This window comes from Falco rusticolus, chromosome 1, assembly GCF_015220075.1.
Source record: "Falco rusticolus isolate bFalRus1 chromosome 1, bFalRus1.pri, whole genome shotgun sequence".
Taxonomy (NCBI): Eukaryota; Metazoa; Chordata; class Aves; order Falconiformes; family Falconidae; genus Falco; species Falco rusticolus.
The window spans coordinates 100,032,388-100,051,674 of NC_051187.1; the positions used below are offsets into that span (position 1 = coordinate 100,032,388).

Genomic DNA, 19,287 nt, shown 5'->3' on the forward strand with positions numbered 1-19,287 from the left:
TCAGTTGTTTATGAAATAGTGAGAGGAGAATATCTGAAAAGGTAGCTTTACCTACATTTTGAAAGCCATTAACACCAAAAAAATCATGTGTGAGGTTAAGGGAGACAGTAACCAAAGTGAGTATTGAATTGAATGTACCAATTATCAACAATTTTGATAATTTTGTGTTGATCCAGTGAACTGCTTATCAGTTTTCAGCATGCTATACTTTATAAAACAATTTGCCATTGTTTTAAGAACAAGCAAATTTGGTGTATCCAAGAGATGCTGTATTGCAAAACCTGAAGGTCCTATTGCTAAAATTTACTGGTAAGGGCAGCAGTGAAATGAACTCTCTGCATCTTTTTGGCCTGCCAGAATATGATCTCCTTGACCTGTTCCTCTGCTGTTAAGAGGAAGGCTCAGTCCCTTCCTTGGTCACTGCAGCTGAAGAGTTCTTTGTGCTAAATACCAGTTTATTTTATAGCACCAAGATGGTCACTGTCTTTACAAGCAAGGGTACAATGTCCTTAGCTCTAGAAAGTATAATCTGAGTGTCAGATTCCACCACTTTTCCACATGTTGCAAGGTACTGTGGACTGTGAACAGTTCTACCGAAATCCCCAAACTCATTGGAGAATAATGGGTCTCTGCTTTTCAGCCCAGTACTGAAGATTTGCATAGAAATAGAAAAACTGGCCCTACCTAATAAATGAACAAAAAAAGTGGGAATACAGCAAGACATGAAATTAATTTTTGAAGTAGCTGGACTTCTATCAGGTTCAGTATGGGGACTTTTGCCTTTTGGTGTCATCAGGCTAAAAAAGCAGGATTTTGTATATTCCACCAGGAAATTTTAATGAAGGTTCCAAACCAAGTCAGTGCAGATGAACAGAACCAACCAAAATACCAACCTCCAGGAACTTAAAAGCATGTTAGAATATGGCAACTGCAAGTAGTCAAAGGAAAATATATAATATAGGTGAAGTTCAAATGCTAATGGTATTTTATCTTTGCTCGTAAATCCTGTGAAATAAAAGTGCAGATTCTTTAAGGCTCATTAGTCCAAAGCAGAACAGGAAACATTCTTCATTTAAGCAAAGCTCAGTCTTAAAATAGAAAGAAAACACAACTCTCAGCTGTGGTTTCAGACAGCAATAGAGAACAAGCTTTCCAGTATGTTTTGGTCTGAAACTTACTTGTATCTGGTCCTGCTGCAGTTTTTCTTCCTTGGTTTGCAAGAATAGGTTAGTATCTCTTTGGTTATTTTGTGGGTCATGTATTGTTGCCAGGTAACTAGGGATGATGCAGCTTCTTCTCCTCTTACCTGTTCTTTTGAAACGTAGTGGAATTTAGAATGGGGCGGAAAGAGTAGTTGAAGTGTCAGGCTAGCATATCTGGTTGTACAGGTATCTCTCTTGCTATTCTCTTTATTTGAGCATACACACGCACACACCCACACATCCCTTTTGTCTGTCACTGTTCTTCAAGTGCTAAGTGCTTGGGGAAACTATGTGACTGCATGTATTTGATTGTGTAAAATATAGTGATAACACCCTAAAAAAAAATGTCTTTCTTTCTTGCAGTAGATACGGGAGAAGAGTTTGTCAGCATGCTCACTGAACTGCTGTTTGAATTGCACGTTGCTGCTACTCCTGACAAGCTTAATAAGGTTAGCAACTGTTAGTGAGCTGCCCTGTGTTTTTTGGACAGAGATAAAAAAGGAGGGCTTTGTTCTGAAATCTGACTCAGTTCAGACAGTTCAGAAAGCAAAGAACAGGAGGGTGGCACTAAAATGATGAATATAGAAAAGCTTTCAGAGAAGAGAGTGAGATTAGTAAGGCAATACAGCTGCAATGACTAGCTAGCACAACACGTTAGAAAGCCTTCAACCAGGGATGTCTCAGCAGAAGAGTTCATGAGCACAGCACATTTGGTCTTACGTTCTGGGAACAAAGGTCAGGTTCAGATTTATTTTTCTTGCTCATCATGTTTATTCTTCTGAGGGACTTCTCCAGACCTTCTTAGCTAGAAGCAAAGTCTTGGATTTATCTTGTCTAGCTTCAATCATCTAAAAGTTAGATGGCTAGAAGCTAGTCACGTCACTAGTCACATTTGTACTGTCAGGTCCCTTTAAAGTGATTCACCTGCTGATCTTCGGCTCAGATGAATGTTTATCTCTCTAGCTGCATGGACTATGGATAACTATCTTAGTCTTAGGTCTTAACATATTTTTTGACTTCATGTTAAAAAAAGAGACATCATAAATTTCTTATTAACTATAACAGTAGTCTGAAGGTGTGTAGAACTTCAAGGTTTTTCCACTTTGATCTACTTTCAAGCCTGGGAAGGCAGCTGAAGATACACTGATTTGCTATTTATTTTGCCTTCAGAAATTTAGTACATCTCTCTTACTTCTCCAATATTTTTTTCTCCTTTTTTATACCACCTTCTTATTTTATTTGGGAAAATTATTTCTATGTAAATAGATACCTCATAAAGCTGAAATATTAGTAAATTTGGTATTAATGCCAGCTCTATGTGTTAGTTAGGGATTTCATACCTGTAGAGGAATTACCCTCACTAATCCATCTTTATGTAGTCAGAAATGCTTCTCCCTGTAGTCTCTTAAATATACACTTAACTAAATGCCATGCAGAGGCTTGATATGTTTGAACTTCTGAATGTAAAAAGGAAGTAATTAAATGTATTGTTAATTAATGTTCATGAACATAATTTGATATTCCCTATATGAACTGAACTTTGGGGTTGGGTTCTTTGTTTGGCAGGCTAGGAAAAAAGCTCATGAATGGCTGGAAGAAGCCAGTTTTTCTACCCCAGTAGACACAGAAGAGAAGCTAAAAGAAAAACCTGGGGAACCTAGTGAAGAAAAGATTGAAAAAGAAGATAAAATTGACAGTGATAAAACAGAAGTAGATAAAAACAAAACTGTGGAGGTAAAATAGCTTCTTGGGGATAAGTTTCATTAAGCAAATTGTCATACTTTGATTACTTCTTTGTTTGTTGGTTTTATATGTTCTCCTTATTTATAACTCATGGAAGTATTAGGAAATAGTAATATATAACTATTCACTGTAGACCCAATAGGAAACTAATTTGCATAAATATTTTTACTTAGTCTGTTCCCATAAGTACCTATCAAAGTAGCAGGTCCTCTGTCTATTGTATTGGGTTTTCATGTCTAGGTTTTTGTGTATATGTATGTGTATACACAACATACAGTGAGCTGAGGGATTCTGTGGTGTAATGTCAATAGCACATTGAAAGTCATACCTCAACATTCCTTGGCATCTGTGTTTCCCAGTGACAGTACATGAAAGAAATTCACAAACTTTGTTTAAACACTTAAACAGTTTAAATCACAAACAGACAAAACAGAAATATTATTTAGGCACCTCACAAATGTTCATTCTCTCTATGAGAGAGAGCTCTTAAGGCTAAAAGTAGCATGTTTAGACAATCCTTCTTGCTGATAAGGGTGATTGTGATCGAATATTTTACACCAAATTATACCAATGTTAAATATGGTTGGTATCTTTGTCAAAATATTATCCGTAATGTTTCCTTACAAAAAAGGTCCAAGGAAGGAGACAGTTACACTGTATGTATTATAGACTTTATGCAATTGCAGATTTCCAGCTGGCATCAGCTTGTGAAAGCTGTAACACCGTAGTGCTAAATTGAATTCTTTATCATTGCTGATAAAAGTCACTTTTTTATTGGGAGTATTATCCATTTCTACTCTGGAAATTCATCTGAGGGATGACTCAATACTTTTGGCTCTATATGAAAGTAGTTATGACTTACTTTAGTGTTAAGGGATCTCTGTATTTGTTAGGACTAGGTCTAAAAGTGTTAGGTTAGAAAATCCAAGAGCGTGATGTGACCTAGTTCCCATCCAAATAAATGGTAGACTTGTTCTTACTAATTTTTCAGGATGAGTGTAAGGTCTATATTTTATAATCTGTGGATATTTCATTTCCTAGTATTGTTTGTGAGGATGGCATTATGGCTGATATTACTTCACTATGTACGTGATGGTATTTCCAGTTGGGGCAGGGCTGCTCCTATGTTTGAAATTCTTTTATGTGTATATATCTATATGTATATTTATCAATGTTGTTATTAGTGATTACATTATTCACTGTTTCTAATTTAAGGAAATATACATGCTCTCCATTGAAAGTCTGGCTGAGGTAACTGCTCGTTGTATTGAACAGCTTCATAAAGTAGCAGAATTAATTCTGCATGGGCAAGAAGTAGAAAAAACAGCTCAAGATCAAGCAAAAGTACTGACAAAGTGAGTATTTTAAGGATTTCATGTATGAACATTTGACATTTGCTTAAAACTCATGTAGTTTTGTTCAGCTTTTGGCACTTGAAGGCAGTAAGTTCATGAATCAACAAATGGTATTGGCTTTAGGGGTCCTGGTGCTGTATTTTCTCATGTAATCAAGTTACATAGGCTACCTGTCATTTTTTGACATGGCTAACACATGTATGTTTACAAAAACATGACCTATTCACAGGCTGAAAGTTGTCTCTGCTCCAGCGAGTGAATGTACATGCTAATTTGGGTTGCATTTCCTGTTCCCTCTGCAAAAGATACTGTGCTAGCATATATAGAGTTTGCTTTTAGAGCACATAATGCATCTTATTATCTGTTGATTGAGTTTCATTATCTAGTGTTTAGGTGCCAAAAATATATAAAAATTAGTCTGTAGTTCTAAATGATGAGACTACATTTGCCAGCAACTTTCTGGTAAACCGCAATAAAACATGCATAAATTCAGGAAGCCAGTTTATCTAGTGGGACTCAAAATTCAGATCTCAAGCTCTCTGTAATAATCAATTCTACTGACATTAATGGGTTTTGACGCTAAGATGTTGTAAGCACTTGAGTCCTAAGTAAGTAAAGTATTCAAGCACGTGTTTATCCTTAGGAATCCTAGTAACAATAGCAAAGTCCATAGCAACACTTCAGTCTAAAACAAAGTACTTGAACAACTATTTTTCAGAATTAGAGCTAAGGTATGGTGCATTTTGCAGGATGAGGTTCTATGTGATGCACTTCTGAATGTTTTGCAAAACAGTGAAAATTCTAGGAATAGAACTAGATCTCCTTCTTCTTTCATATTTTAACCACAAGTGTACTTCCTCTTTTAGTACAGAGTAGATGTTTTATTGCTTAGATAGGAAACTTTTCGCTGTTTTCTTTAAAGTTTGATCTATTTCCAACAGTATTTCTAGGAGTTGTGTTGCTGCAGTTATCAGAAAAACATGAGTTAAAAAATTGAAACATTGCCCTATCAAAAAAACCTAGTGTTTGTGCCAACATGATGTCATTTTGCTGCTGTAGTCAGCAATGGATTTTTCAGTGGAGGAATGTAAAAACTATTTAATGAACAAAGTCTACTCCAAAATATTTAAAAAAATACTAGAAACAAAATTGCTTTAAGAACGTTCTTGGATGAAGTTTGTGCCTGGGGTAGTCACAGAGTTTTTACTTGTTGACAGGACAAGGATGTATTTTTATATTTGTCTCTCTTGTTTTTAAAACCAGTTTAACAAGTGCCATGTGCAATGAAGTTTCGTCTTTATCAAAGAAGTTTTCTGATTCTGTAACAGCAGTTGGGGTAAGATAACAGCATTCTCTGTAGCATTCGGGCTTTTTTTAATAGTTCGCTTCTTGAAACAGAACTCACTACACAAGTGCAGTGGCTTTACATGACGTACCAGCAAAGAGGGCATTCCTTTCCTCAGATCAAGAACACAGAGCATCTTTAGAGCAGATTACCTGTTGCAGAGAAAGTTTATAAGCTTTGATGGATGGCAGTGCGTCCTCTGCCTTTTATAATCTCTGTTCCTAGACACATTTCCCATTTTTCCTGATCACTGCTCAGCACTTCTTGTCTTTTTGTACTGAAAGGGCCCTACCTTTGTAGTCCCACAACTTGATATTGTCTTCTCAGCCTATCCCTTTTGAATGCATTTGTGTAAAAGTCATTAACAGATAACACTTCCAGTACCTTAAGATGGTTTCACGAGCTGTCATCTTAGCCTTTGCTAAATCCCCTGGCCTAGGGCCACTGTGTTTTCAAAAGGTTTAAGAGATTAGAAAATCTATTTAGTCGTTCATCTTAAAAAAAATGACTCTGTCTTGTATTTCAAGATATTCCATTTAGGAACATCCATTCATCTGTGAACATCTTTGCTAGAAATATTATCCTGCCTTTCAAGATGTTTCAAAGATGACTGGCATCTGAGTACTCTCAGGATCCAGAAGCAAAAACTGTGCTGTTGCTGAAATTGTTCTGTAAACTTCAGAGAAGAACAAACTCTGGTTCTCCTGATTACTCCATGAAAATGTGAATGTACATCAAAGGAAATTTTCCCAGTTCTCCCATGAGCTCTTCCAACACATCTCTGAGCATTTTTTTTCAGAGTTATTTGTAGACAACATGATTTACTGGGTTGCTTTTATTCTGAATAATTTACATTCCTTCCCATTACTCTGGGAGAAACTGCTTGTTTTGCATTTTGGGATTGTATTTTAGCATCTCTTTGTGTGACACTCGCAATAAATACATGCACAGACATATAAAAATGAATTGCACATGAAATATTAAGCTAGCCCAGCTCAGGAAATTGGAAACAAAAGCTTTCATAAGCATCACATTAGGTTTTGTTGTTATTATCTCTGGACTCAATTTTTAGGACCAGATTGTTTTTATGGACATTCGTGTGGACATGTAAGAAATTGAGCACAAAGACACTCCCCACTACTAAAGTACTCTCTAGAAGAGAGTTTTAGTAGGCAGTCAGATGATCTTAATGTGCTGTCCTGTGCTTGTAAGCTTTTGGAGGAAGATACGGGTATCCTCCTTACCATGATCAGTAGGTCAGATCAGGGCCTGTCACACAGGACTGTAGAAAATCTACATCTGCCTGCACGCCCCAGTGGTTCAGCTTCCTTCTTAACCTGCCAACAGTACCTGGGTTCACAAACACATTCCAGTATCCTGCAAAGTGCATTAACTCATGGAAACTGAGAAATGGCTTAGAACAGAAAATACTGGTTTTTTTCAAACATAATGTCATCCCTGTAGTTTTACCTGTATAATTCAGACAATAGTTGCAGTGCTGGCTGTACACATAGTCTATAATGTTGGCGATGTTTCTGAGTGAGCAGTAGTGCAGAAGTAAGAAATAACAGCTTTTCTTGCTACATAAGATTTATTTCAAATTTTAATTTATTCATTCGTACAATCAATAGTATAAAATTGATACTGCTCTCTTATCTGTTTCAGTTTATTGATAATCAACTGAACAGTGCATTTCTTAATGGATTTTTTAGTCACTGACAGTAAAATTACTTTTCTTTTCTCTAACCATCTTCCCTTTGTTCTGCCATCTTTCTCCAAACTAAAATTAAGGTGTTTTATGTTTCTTTAAATCTGTAATATAAAAGCTACAAGGCTGTAAGTGGAAATATTTCAGTTAAATTAATCAGTATTGTGTTTCCTTTGTTTCCTTTGCCCTAATGAAGTCCACCATTCAGTATTAAAAGAAAGCAACTCTTTCTGGAGGTTACTGTCATTCTAAAAAAACACAATGCAAAGAAAAATGAGAAAAAAGGAAAGAAATTTTGCCATTTTGAAAACCAGAGGAGCTGACAAATCTTGGTTTTCTGGCCTCTAGTAGTGTCACTACTCATTGTATCCATTTTATTCCTATCTGGTGGCTGAGAAAAATGCTATGTATGCTGAGCTATGTCTACTGGCTGGTCTGCATTGTCCAGCTCAACATATACTGCCTCCAGCACGGCGATCCGAGTTTCATCTCTTTTTCCTTCTGTAGGGGAGCTAATCTGGGCCTTTCATTTCCTCCTAACCACAGATATTTGTGAAACTTCAGAGAACTTAATTTTTCTTCTGACCTGAATTTTTCCTTCTTCTTTCCTTGAAAATGAGCAAGGGGTTAAAAATTTTTGGGGGAGATTAAAAGGTCACTGACAGGCAGATGGACAGACAATGTCATCACATAAATATCACATCCATAGGAAACCAAGCAATTTGAAACTCTGTGGTACATGAATTAATGAAAAAGTAAAACTGTTCATTGTGCTCAGTGATAGAAATACGTAGGGTCTACTGAAGTGTGTATGAAATGTAGACGCAGTTACCAGGAATACTGTGATAAACAGTCTGAGTAAGAATCAAGGTGAAGCAAGACCTTTATAGAATTCATAAAACCACTTCTCAGGTAGCAGTATATTTCTGTTAAATGTATTTCTTGTCCTGGCATTTCATTCTATTTTCTGGTTTACAGAGCAGTATGAAGGCAGAGGTTCTTAACCCCATCATCAACAGTGTGCTATTAGAGGTAAGCCTTCACTTTTTTCACATTAGGAGATGTTCTAGTACAATGATTTTGAAATGAAACAGTTGCATTTATGTCTGAAGAAAGAACTATATAAAAAGTAATGACAATATCATTCTGGCTGTTCAGCGCCAGCTCATAAAGCTCTTGGTTTTGTGTTCATCCTCTCCCACAAACACTATAGTAGTAATACTGCATTTACTGAGGAGTCGTAAGAACTGTGTCACTGAAGTGAGACTGGCCAGCTCTTAAATTCTGCTGCTGTATTGGTCAGAGCACAGCAGACAATTTGCTGTTTATCCCTTTTCTAACCTATTCACATGTTGCCTGGGATGTCTATTCTTACTGTTATATTACCTACTTCAAATCTTGCAGAGTATTTCTGATTCACAGATAGTTTCAGACTATTCTTTCCTTTAAAATTGGAGTTGCAGTTATGCTACAGTGCTTCCCTTCCATAGGCATTTAGGTTTCCACAAAGATTCACAGTGTAGCAGCAGGTTTGGTCATCACATGGATAACCGTGTGTTAGACATCACCAAAATGTTCCTGAGTGATTTCTTTTATTAGTTACCATAACCCATGAGTGACCTCTTCTATTAGACATCATGAGCTATTTTTCATCAGAAGAGCAACAGTAAGTAAAATGTGCCTCAGTTTTGCTGAGAAGAGGTCAAGAGGGAGTAATACACTCAAAGTACTAAAATGTGTACTATCTGCAGCATGAGTTCTTTTAACTCTGCTAATTATATCACACTTCTCTTCAAACATAAATAAACATGTAGTAGCGACTACAAGTTGTCATTCTGTATCTAAAACTGTTCTCTTAAAAATGAGGAAAAGATTTTTACAATAAGCATTTTTGCACTGAATTAACAATATCTTTAGGGAAAATAATGGGAAGATTAATAGAGCTGTAGTAAAGATTACTGTGCAGTTCCTTTTGTTATAGGGTAAATTTGCTGTTGCAGCTGATGTATCTTTCTGTGCTTCAGAAATTGTGAAATCTGGGAATGTCCGGAATTGTGGAATATGATGTTTTGTACTTCTTAAATCCCGTATTTGTATTTGTACAACTATGTATTTGTACAGCCTAGGATCATGGAGAATTACAAACTGCTGTACTGTTCAGTATTAGAAATTCCAATAATAGTACTACACGTTAAAACCATTACAATAATTCAAACTGTTATTTTCAGTGACACTTTTTCCACCTACGTCAAATTCAGAATTAGTTCTGTTGTTGGAAAGACTAGCTGTTTTGTATTTAAAAAGTCAAATCTACTTCTGAACACTGGCATTTTATTCTACTCTCATTACAAACAAAACTGTCCAAGAGTTCAAACGGAGGGAAAATCAGATTTTCATGTAGTGATTGAGGCTCTCCTTGTTAGCCATAAGCTGTTGCAATTTATAATTTTTGGTATCTGCAGGTTCTAAAATCTTGTGTGAATACATATGCTAATATAGCATGATGCAGATGTATTAAAAAAAAAAAAGAAGTGTATTTAAAAAGTACAGTGTAATTCCTGGAATACATGACAGCTATACTGATGAACCACATGTTTTCTCTCCCCATTAGGGTTGCAACAGCACTACTTACATTCAGGATGCTTTCCAGCTATTGCTTCCAGTTCTGCAAATTTCACATATCCAAACCAGTTGTTTGAAAGCACAAGAGTGACAGTTTCCCAGCAGTTGTCTCCATTGGGCTTAACAGAAACCACAGACGTAATGTCTTTAATGTATGCAGATAGAAGACGTGGTATGAGAGATGTTGGGCCACTTAAGAGTCCTTTGAAGACACTAACTGCAGTTTTGCACATACAATCTTGAACATCATTTTAAAACTCTCTCAGATTTGTAGACTTTAGAAGTAGTTAGTAAAGTGAGTAATTTCTTTTCCATTACAGTATATCCTCTGCATTAATTTAAACTGAAGTTTATTGATATTAGCATTGATTTATATACGGATTCTAAGTGTTGACCCTTCCAGTTGTAGACAGTGTCTGAAGCAAATTAGAAGGTAAAATTTTAAAATATTTCAGCCCAAATGACCATTTCTGTTGTTTGCATCCTGTCAGTTAAAAATGTATATTTCAAAAGTTGGTTTCAGTACTTCATTTTAGCCAACATGAACAAATTATCATAGTGTTGGTGCTTGTTAAATATTATTTACAGTAGCAAATAATAACATCATAATAATATGTACCACTTACATAACACTTTGTGTTGAAAGAGTTGTACAGCAATAGGTATTAACTTTACTAAATGAAAATTATGGAGGATATGCATAGAGAATTATACTGAAAAGAAATTTTCTGAGCCAGTTAAGAGTATGGGTAAAGTTTGTATTTGCTGACCCACAGTTTTGTGTTCATTTATGTCTATTTCTTCATTCCAATGGCAGAACAACATTGCAGGCCAAAATGATCTTTTTAATACACAAGAAATAGAAAATTTCCCTTTTGTTTGGCAATTGAAATACCCCCAAAATAATCTCCTCTCAGATGTGTTACCAAGTTAGCACTTTGGGATTTAATTTTGGCTTTAAACATTATGAACCTTTTTAACAAATGGAGTGACTGATACTGACAATTCAGAAATAGGTTTTGGGCGTATAGAAGAAGTTGTGAAAAGAAGTTAGGAGAGAATTACTTTAGGTGAGGATGTCATATGTCGGAGCAATCACCTTTTATCTGAGGCAGTAGGAATGACATTTCATGATAACACTAGCAACGGTGATAATTTCTCCATATCCCTAGCTTAAAATCCTGAGCTGTGAACCTCAGAATTTGTTCAGGCTAGTGTACCTCGTAGATAGGAAGAACTTTCCAATATTTTATGCAGTTTGTTCTCCTGGATTTTCATTGTTTATTACATTCTTTCAGCTATTTTTTTCCTCTTGATACGCTCATTAATTGTTTTTAGATACTTTTTAATTGTAGTTAACATCTGAATATATTTAATCATAGAAGCATAGTCTATACATCATAAAAATAATGAAACAGAGCATGAGGAAATACTATCGTGTTTGCCAGAAAAGAGAAAACATGTATCTGCTTTGCACATGGTAACTTAATTTTGAGTCCAAGTAAGAGAGGACAGAAAGGTCTCTTTGTTTGTGTCTCACACTGCTGTGGTCCCTGTTCTGCTGTCACACACATTGTGACTTTTCCATCTTTTTTATTTAGAGATGAAATTTTCACTCTCCCTTCAATAAGGTTTATTATGCAAAACCTATTTTCTGACACCATGTAATTTAGCAGATTTGAGATAATCTTTCTGGGTAAGTAGAAGGGGTACAGTCTTCAAAGCCACCTACACAGAATGTAAAAAAAAAATATTAGAGCAATGTGAACAAAAATAAGAAAGCCCCTTGGCAGCTGAAAAGGCAAACAAAGCTTGACATTCATCGGTATTTATGCCATATTGAACACCTAAATTACCTCAACATGAGAGAAAGCGGGACAGAGGAGGGTGCAACTGGTAGGCGGGGTCACTAGCCCAAAGGTAGGATACAGCTCCCATCAGCCGTTACATCCGTGACACTTCTATCTGACATTGCTTTATTTCTGAAAGCGTCATTTGAGGTGTGTATTACAAAATAATGTTTAGTTGATGCAAAGCATTTCACCTCTGGCATCTACACTTTGAGGGGGATAAGCGGGCTCTTCTCTAGTGGTCTGGGCTGGCTACTGGGAGAGATGCACACTTGTACTCACCTGGCAAGCACTTTGGCCGAGAAGAACAGCTCCTCGGTGCAGATGACTGAGAACCGTGTACTTGCTCCATATAGTTGATCATGAGCAGTTTGAAGTATCTGGGCACCAGTGAAAGCATTCAGTGGCTTGTAAAAAGGCCTGTTTAAAGTGTTTTTTTTCTGTTGTTCTGTGCTGGCAAGCAGAATATAATACCTGGTTAAAAGCTTGTTTATTTTTCAAACGAAGACAGTCAAGAAAAATCTAGTGTTTTAACCTACCAATCATTACATCCTGGATTTATTTTTACTTTAATTTGATCATTAGTTTTCATCAAGAAGCCTTTCTGTCCATGTTGGAGTACAGCTCTGCATCAGATATCTATAAACATCGTATTACTGCTAAATGAGTCATAGAACATAGCACTAGCTGTTTCATATTGTTCCTATGCCAAGTTAATGTTTCAGACATAAATTAATTTAGTCACTTTTTCATACAAATCTTTTTTTTTTTTTTCCCCTCTGAAATGCAGTGCAGAATATATAGTGTTAAACCTGTCAGAAAAATGAGTTGACTGATAGTGGTGCCTTTTAGCAGAGACTGAACAATGTAGTATTAGAAGCGTCAGGGGATAATGTTTGAAATCATAGAGGGGCATTCTTAAGACAAAGATTGCTTGTCTGAACTGTTCTTTACTAGAGGTTTCACTGTCTTGCTTAAATTATGTATGTATTGAATAAAGTACCTTACCCTAAAATAAAAGAAGCTGTAAAAAATAACGTGAGGGCTTACAGTTTTTACATCCATACAATGTAGGAAAGGAAATAGGGCAGAATATGAGCACAGGGATACTCCATCTGATCTCAGATGCAGTCATCTTGTCCTAGGAAAACTGAATGTTACATCTTTAAATCAATTTTAGGTAAATAATATTTCAGTAGAAAAGTACTGTATAGATGTAACCAGACTATTCTGTTTACACTAGTTTGTATTCTTCCATCAGTCAAATTTGAGATACCTAACTGAGACAGTCTACTAAGAATGTTTTGAAGAATAATGTGATGGGAGGAAGTACTCAGTGAAGTCTTCCACTTTCTGATTTTGTGATTTACCTTCAGAATGATGAATATGATTTTACTGAGAGTCTGATAAAAACAGGTGTTGCCTTAAACTTTTAAGGGAGAGTGTACTTCCTTTCATCACCACTGTTTTCCACATTGGTTCACTACTGTTTTCCACATTGATATACGAACTGTGCCTTGGCACTCATCAAACTACTAGGCTTTAAGTGCTTATTTAAAAAATAACCTAGATTGTGAAAATTACCTGTTCTCTTAAGCAGATCTCTTTTTCATGGCATTCCTTTCACTTTGAACACACCTTTTTATGCAGAGACAAAGGAGGCAGGCTTTTGCACTCACTGAGTTGAGAAATTTATCAAGATGAAACTTAAACCAATGTCTATGTACCTACAGCCTTGCATCGCTGAAGGATGAGCTAGAAGTAAACTATTACACAAGTCATTTGCTGTATTTGTATATTAAAGGTATTTGCTGACTTTTATTTTTTTTCAGGCAAACAAAACAAAGCAAGCTGTAAGTTGTTTGCTGCTTTTTAGGGTATAGTCAATTCATGTGTAAACATCTCTTCCCTATGATTTGCTCCTGCACTCCAGCATCCTGCACTCCAGAATATTTTTGTTTGAGACAGCTAAACAAAAGAACTGTCTCTTCCACTTTTTTCATACTGCTTAGATTATCCACTGAAGCCATTAATATTTTCCTCTAAAATGTGCCTCAAACATACCATTACAAGTTGAAATGCTTTTTAATGATGTTTCCAGTGTCACCCATCAGTCAGGATTCATAACAACCTTAATGGGACTGAAACGCCACAGTATTTTTAGTGACAAATACAGATTTTTCACCTTTTTTCTGATTTCACAGAAGTGTTTTTATCATACAAGCAGTCACCCAGCTCATAGGATTATCTTTGAGATGTTCCAGTTCTATTTCAAATGACAGCCCTGTCCTTTCTGTTAGCCTCAAAAGAACGTGAAGAGTGAAAAGGACTTTCCTGAGTTCTTTTTAAAACCATCTCGGAGCAAGGCTTAACATGACACCATCAGCCAGTCTGACCTACTTTGAAACTCTTACAGCCTGATTGGAAAGCCTTCTGGACTTCAAACACTTTTTTTCTGTCTTGGGTCAACCTTTGCTGCTGAACCTGCTTTTAGTGTGTGACCTGTACGTTTTCCATGTCTGACTCCTACTCCAGTGTTTGTAATACTGACGATGGTGTGCCATTTTAAAATTAAAGAATTGAAAATAAAATGTCACAAATTGAGCTATATTAAAAAGATGGGAAAGGGAAAATTATTTTCAAAGAAAATAAAAAGGACATGCTGTCTGGAAATAGGAATAGTTTGCAAGGTTGGATTAGAGAAAAGGCTCTGTGAAAGAATTTTTCAGCATGGCTCAGAATAAACAAGTGATGACATCTGATTTGTTCCAGCAGAACTGGAATAAATTGTAACAGCACTTCTGAAGTAAAATGAAAATCTGCATGAACTTGAAGGAAGTAAGTCAAAGATAAGAACGTTCAAAGAGGAAGAGCTCAAAGGAACACAGACAGCTAATTTGATCGCGCTGGATCTGCAGTGCTCGTTCTCCCTTCTTTGCCTGCACCCCAAAAGTCCCTGAGCATGCACCTGCTAAGAACTCCTTATTAGTCTCCCCACTTTGATCTCCTTTTCACAGCTTCCCTTTACAGTCTTTTGAGGAGGTGCTGTAACAGACTCCAAACCAAAGCACTAGCTGTTCATTCTGCCTTTCAAACATTCTACCCAAGGAGTGAAAGAATATTTCTTACGCAACAGTACAATAATGTACAAAAGGAGTCTAAAGCTGCAGCAACAACTAATCATAATTCTTAGTGAGCTGAATTTGCTGCTGCTGTAAAGAGGAAGGCATGAAGGCATTACTCAAACACGTGTGTGCTACTGCGCTTCTGCACTGCAGGGTTGAGGCTGAAAGGCATTCAATGAGAGGTGCCTGTTCTGGAATCAGACAATGCCACCTAAATGCAAGCCAGAAAACTGGGTAATTCGAACAATTTTTAAACACCTTCAGAAGCCTCAAGCCATTTACTAGACCTGGAAAAATGCAGTTCTACTCTTCCTGCCATTGCTTAGCCCAGACACTGAATCAACAGCTCAGACAGTGCTGGTATTGAAGGTGGTCTGTGCCTTTCCTGTAGTTCCATTACCAGTTCTGCCCCGTGTCCCTTTTGGACATTTCCATACACAGTCAGTTCTGCCTTCCCCACCAGTGCCATCCACCCCACCCTCCTCCACCTCCTGTCTCCTTCCTCCTGTTGCTTTCTGAAGTTCTTCCTTCCTGCCCATCCTCTCATGCTTCAGAGTCTGCACCAGGATGGCCTTTCTCTCCTCAGGTGTTCAGTTTAGAAGAAGCCAGAGATGAAGAGAAGGGAGTTAGAGGACATGGGAGGAGAGAAGCCAAGAGGATCTTAGGAGAAAGTGGGAAATCGGTTGCTCATTAGTCCCTTCCTTGCTCCTCCAGCCTGAGAATGATGGACTAGAGACAGCCTGAGGTTCCTTCAACCTGCATTACCTTATGATCACTTTTTTTTTTTTTTCTTACCACTCTCACCAATGTCTCCCCATTCTCCGACTGTTCCCTCTAGTTTGGATCATACTTGCAAGACAAGGTAAGCTCTACTCAACAGGGATGAAAAGCTTGTAAGAGCCTTTTGTGTTTACTTGTTCTTGGTGGTTTTAAAGGTAACTTTTTTAAAGGAACCTTCCCAAGTAGTAAAACCAAACGCTTAGAGAGCTGTGAGATAACTGTGGGTGATAAAAGAGTAAGTCATAGTTTAGCCATCGAAGGAAAAGCAAAGAGGGAGGTTACAGGCAGCAACAGTACAGAATTAAATTATAGAGGAAAGGAAATTAAACTGGGGTCACAAGGAGCAGGGCTGTCCCTATCAACGAGATCTCTGGATTACTGAAGGGGAGGAGTGATAGATAGTGCCATCATTTGAAGCATTTAAACACGGATTAAAATGGCCTACAGCGATTTGAGATAGATATGCCTCTTCATCTGTAAGTCGTTGTTCTATAGTAAGAAGAAAGAAAAACAACCAGAAACCAATTGTGATAGTTTTGTTTTATAGACTGTATTAAAAAATCCATTTCTGAAAAACTTTAAGTTATTACCATAGATAAGCAATAAAGGCTCAAAAGCTCCTAAATCAAGACAGTATTTTTCTCTGATTTTTTTATAAGATGGTAACAAACAATAGAAACAAATGCTTCAGACTTATCCAACTAAATATAAAAAATTCCATATGGCCTCAAATCATTCAGAAGCTGATATTCACAACTATTCCTATTAAATCTGAACTGCTTGGTGCAGTATAATGACTGAAGAAGCAATTTCGAAAAGCTTCAGGAGGGAAAAGCTATATAAAATGTAAGGTATAGAGGTTATGAAGTATTAACACGATGCTAAATTGCTGCATATCATATTTGCAATGGGCAGTTTACAATCTGCTCATCCTGATGGATTTAGCACAAGGGAGTTTGAAGACCTGGCTCTGCAATTTCAGTTTCTGCCTAGTAATTGATGGTTAAATTGTACACACAAATAATGTGTTAGCACCAAATGATTTTGGGACCCTGCTCAGCCCAAACTGCTCCATTACACTCAGAGGAGCAGTAATAAATGGAAAGTAAGGAAAAGTTGCAGGAGATAATGAGACTGAATACTAATGACCTAAAGTAGTGCAAAAGATAGAAATGCAATTTTTCAAAAAGTACAATCCCCATTTGGCATCTTAATGAGTTATTAAAAAACAATAATAACGATTCTGTGGTTTGAAGCCAAATTACTATTTTTCCACATTTTTTTCTTTATCCACTAAGATGTTGCAGAATTTATTAAGGTCTTCCAGGTTTACTGCAGAAATTAAAATGTACTGCAGGATTCTCTCCATTTACGATTCTCTGGTCACCTGCCTCAACAACCAGAAATTGTATCTTTTAGGAATCTTACTCACCTAGAATATTAAAATAGGCTGAAAACTGCTTATTTCAAGGAAGCAGAGGATAATTTCTATCTTTAAACAGACTTCCTTGTCTGATGGAGAATATAAAAGAAATTTCTTCTCTGATAGAAGATGAAATTGTTGCAAGCATTATCTCACAACCATATGATTAAGTATAAATCCCAAATGAACTGAAAATAGATGTAAAATCTATACTCTCCTACTGAAGTTGTTTTCTACAGCAAAGTATGTTTGTCCATCATTAGTATTTTCCTAATACCAAATAATTAGGGTGATGGATAAAACGAAGCTTCTCAACTAAAATGCATAGTTGCATTGTCATGAAAAAAAGGCTGGATAACATAGCTCCACAAACTGGAAATGGAGATGCTTCTTTCTGTGGTGTATGATGTGTCTTCTTTCATCCAACAGTAATGATACTTCACACGGCAACATCTGCAACTGAAGAAAACAGCATCAGAAAAAAAGAGGTTAATCAGGTCTTTCCTGATTTATCTTAAATGTCATTCTCTTGACTTTCACAGTAATGAATTTCCCTCTTTATTTCAAAAGAAAACAACATTGTAGCTAAGAGGCAGACAAAACGGACTATATACATCCGATTGGGGTGAAAGACCTAAGCATGATACCTGCCAGCAGAATCACGGTTTAGGCACCCACCACATGAGACTATGGTACAGGAACCTGAGTGAGACGCCCCAGACCTCATTCACCTTCAGGGAAGGTGGGCAATGTAAGTGGTCAGAGCCAACAGCTGCCCTAGAGAACATTAACCACATCCACCTGGCTGGAACGCTTCGGTAAGAGTGTCCCTCAAGTGTCCCAAACTGGCTTTCTGCAGAGCGTCTCCATCTACACAGAGTTCAGCCTGGAACTGCCTTTCAGAGGCAGGTGGTGATTGATCTCTTTCCTTCAAATAACAGAGCAGGCTTCCCTCTCTCTGTCCCTCCCAGCGGCTAGAAGAGGCAAGAAGAGTTCTGTATGATGTCTGCCTCCGCTCCAGAATCTCTTGCTCTGTGTCAGCTCCAGGGCATCTCCCCATGAACTACTCCACCTGCAGCAGAGCGTTCAGAAGTGAATCTGGGGTATTAACAAGGTCTAACTGAAGCTGACCCAAAATAAGCTGAAATATCCTAATGGGAAAAAATAAAAATAGACCAATACAAACCACCAGCTAGATGGGAAGAATTTACAAACCTGCGCCCAACTACATTTCCCGTGCTACACTCATATACAGTAGGACAAATTTGGAAATAATGAACTATGAGCAGCTTTTTCCACATTCCCAAGTGAAAAATACTCCTCAGTAATTGTCAATGGGACTTTCGAAATTTGGACTGCAGCTCCCAGAGTAGCATGTGGTGAGGAACCTTGAAATATGAAAATGCCCAGATCCCAATCAAGCTCATCTTAGTTGTTAGGGAACTACACGGTGCTGGCTTGAGGGCAGGGAGCACAGGGTTTCTGTACTTCTTACTCTCACGCTGAGTGAAAAAGCAAATGTAGCCTGTCATCTGTACCCAATGTACCCACCCACTCTGGTAGTTGATGTAGCTGCAGGTCCAGTAATAACACCTGTCTCCCTTTTCCTTTATATCATAAGGACTGGGATAAAAAGTGTTCCTTGACTGGGAAATCATACTGGAGGCAACAGCTGCTGAAGCGAGCTAGAAAATGACAAGTGTAGGCAGGATACAATGCATCAAAAATTGATGCCAGCTAATGGAACAGTGGTTTAAACAGCCTGCACGGTGCCCGTTACAGTCCAGTTCCGCGAGCAAGCAGAGTGCTTCCCTTCAAAAAAACCTCTTAAGTGTCTGTTTTGCGGAGAAACACACCCTGGCATGCATTGTGTGCAGAGCCCAGTAATTGTGCCAACTACCCTGGAATGTGCTCAGCAATCCGATTCTATGAGCTCTTTCGTCCTGAGAGGAGTTTAAATTTTAATGCATGATTTAAGCCTTGAATCTGTTATGGAAGCAGGAACAGAGGAGGAATTATCTTTCATATTTAAAAAATAAATATGTGATTGAGTGACTGCATACAGTCCTGAAAGCAATTTAAAGCTGCATATGGGTATAAATCTTTTTCATAGTTACCTACAGGAATTTGTGAA

At 37.3% G+C, this 19,287-nt stretch overlaps 2 protein-coding genes across 5 annotated transcripts in view; one reads left to right on the forward strand and one right to left on the reverse strand.

Annotated features, from left to right (window-relative positions):
• The window catches only part of FAM114A1 (family with sequence similarity 114 member A1), a 36,912-nt gene extending 24,050 nt beyond the window's left edge, over window positions 1-12,862 (forward strand). For 2 of the 3 annotated variants that reach the window (XM_037391262.1, XM_037391272.1), the window contains exons 10-15: window positions 1,566-1,651; window positions 2,769-2,936; window positions 4,161-4,300; window positions 5,564-5,636; window positions 8,332-8,385; window positions 9,965-12,862. In XM_037391262.1, coding sequence (XP_037247159.1) covers window positions 1,566-1,651; window positions 2,769-2,936; window positions 4,161-4,300; window positions 5,564-5,636; window positions 8,332-8,385; window positions 9,965-10,066 — 623 coding nt within the window. In that variant the 3' untranslated portion in view covers window positions 10,067-12,862. The remainder of the gene's footprint in view (window positions 1-1,565; window positions 1,652-2,768; window positions 2,937-4,160; window positions 4,301-5,563; window positions 5,637-8,331; window positions 8,386-9,964) is intronic. The other variant, XM_037391283.1, reaches the window with a different exon arrangement.
• Window positions 12,258-19,287, reverse strand: part of TMEM156 (transmembrane protein 156) — a 31,287-nt gene continuing 24,257 nt past the window's right edge. For both annotated transcript variants that reach the window (XM_037391296.1, XM_037391308.1), the window contains one exon: window positions 12,258-17,612. In XM_037391296.1, the coding sequence (XP_037247193.1) occupies window positions 17,593-17,612 (20 nt within the window). In that variant the 3' untranslated portion in view covers window positions 12,258-17,592. The remainder of the gene's footprint in view (window positions 17,613-19,287) is intronic.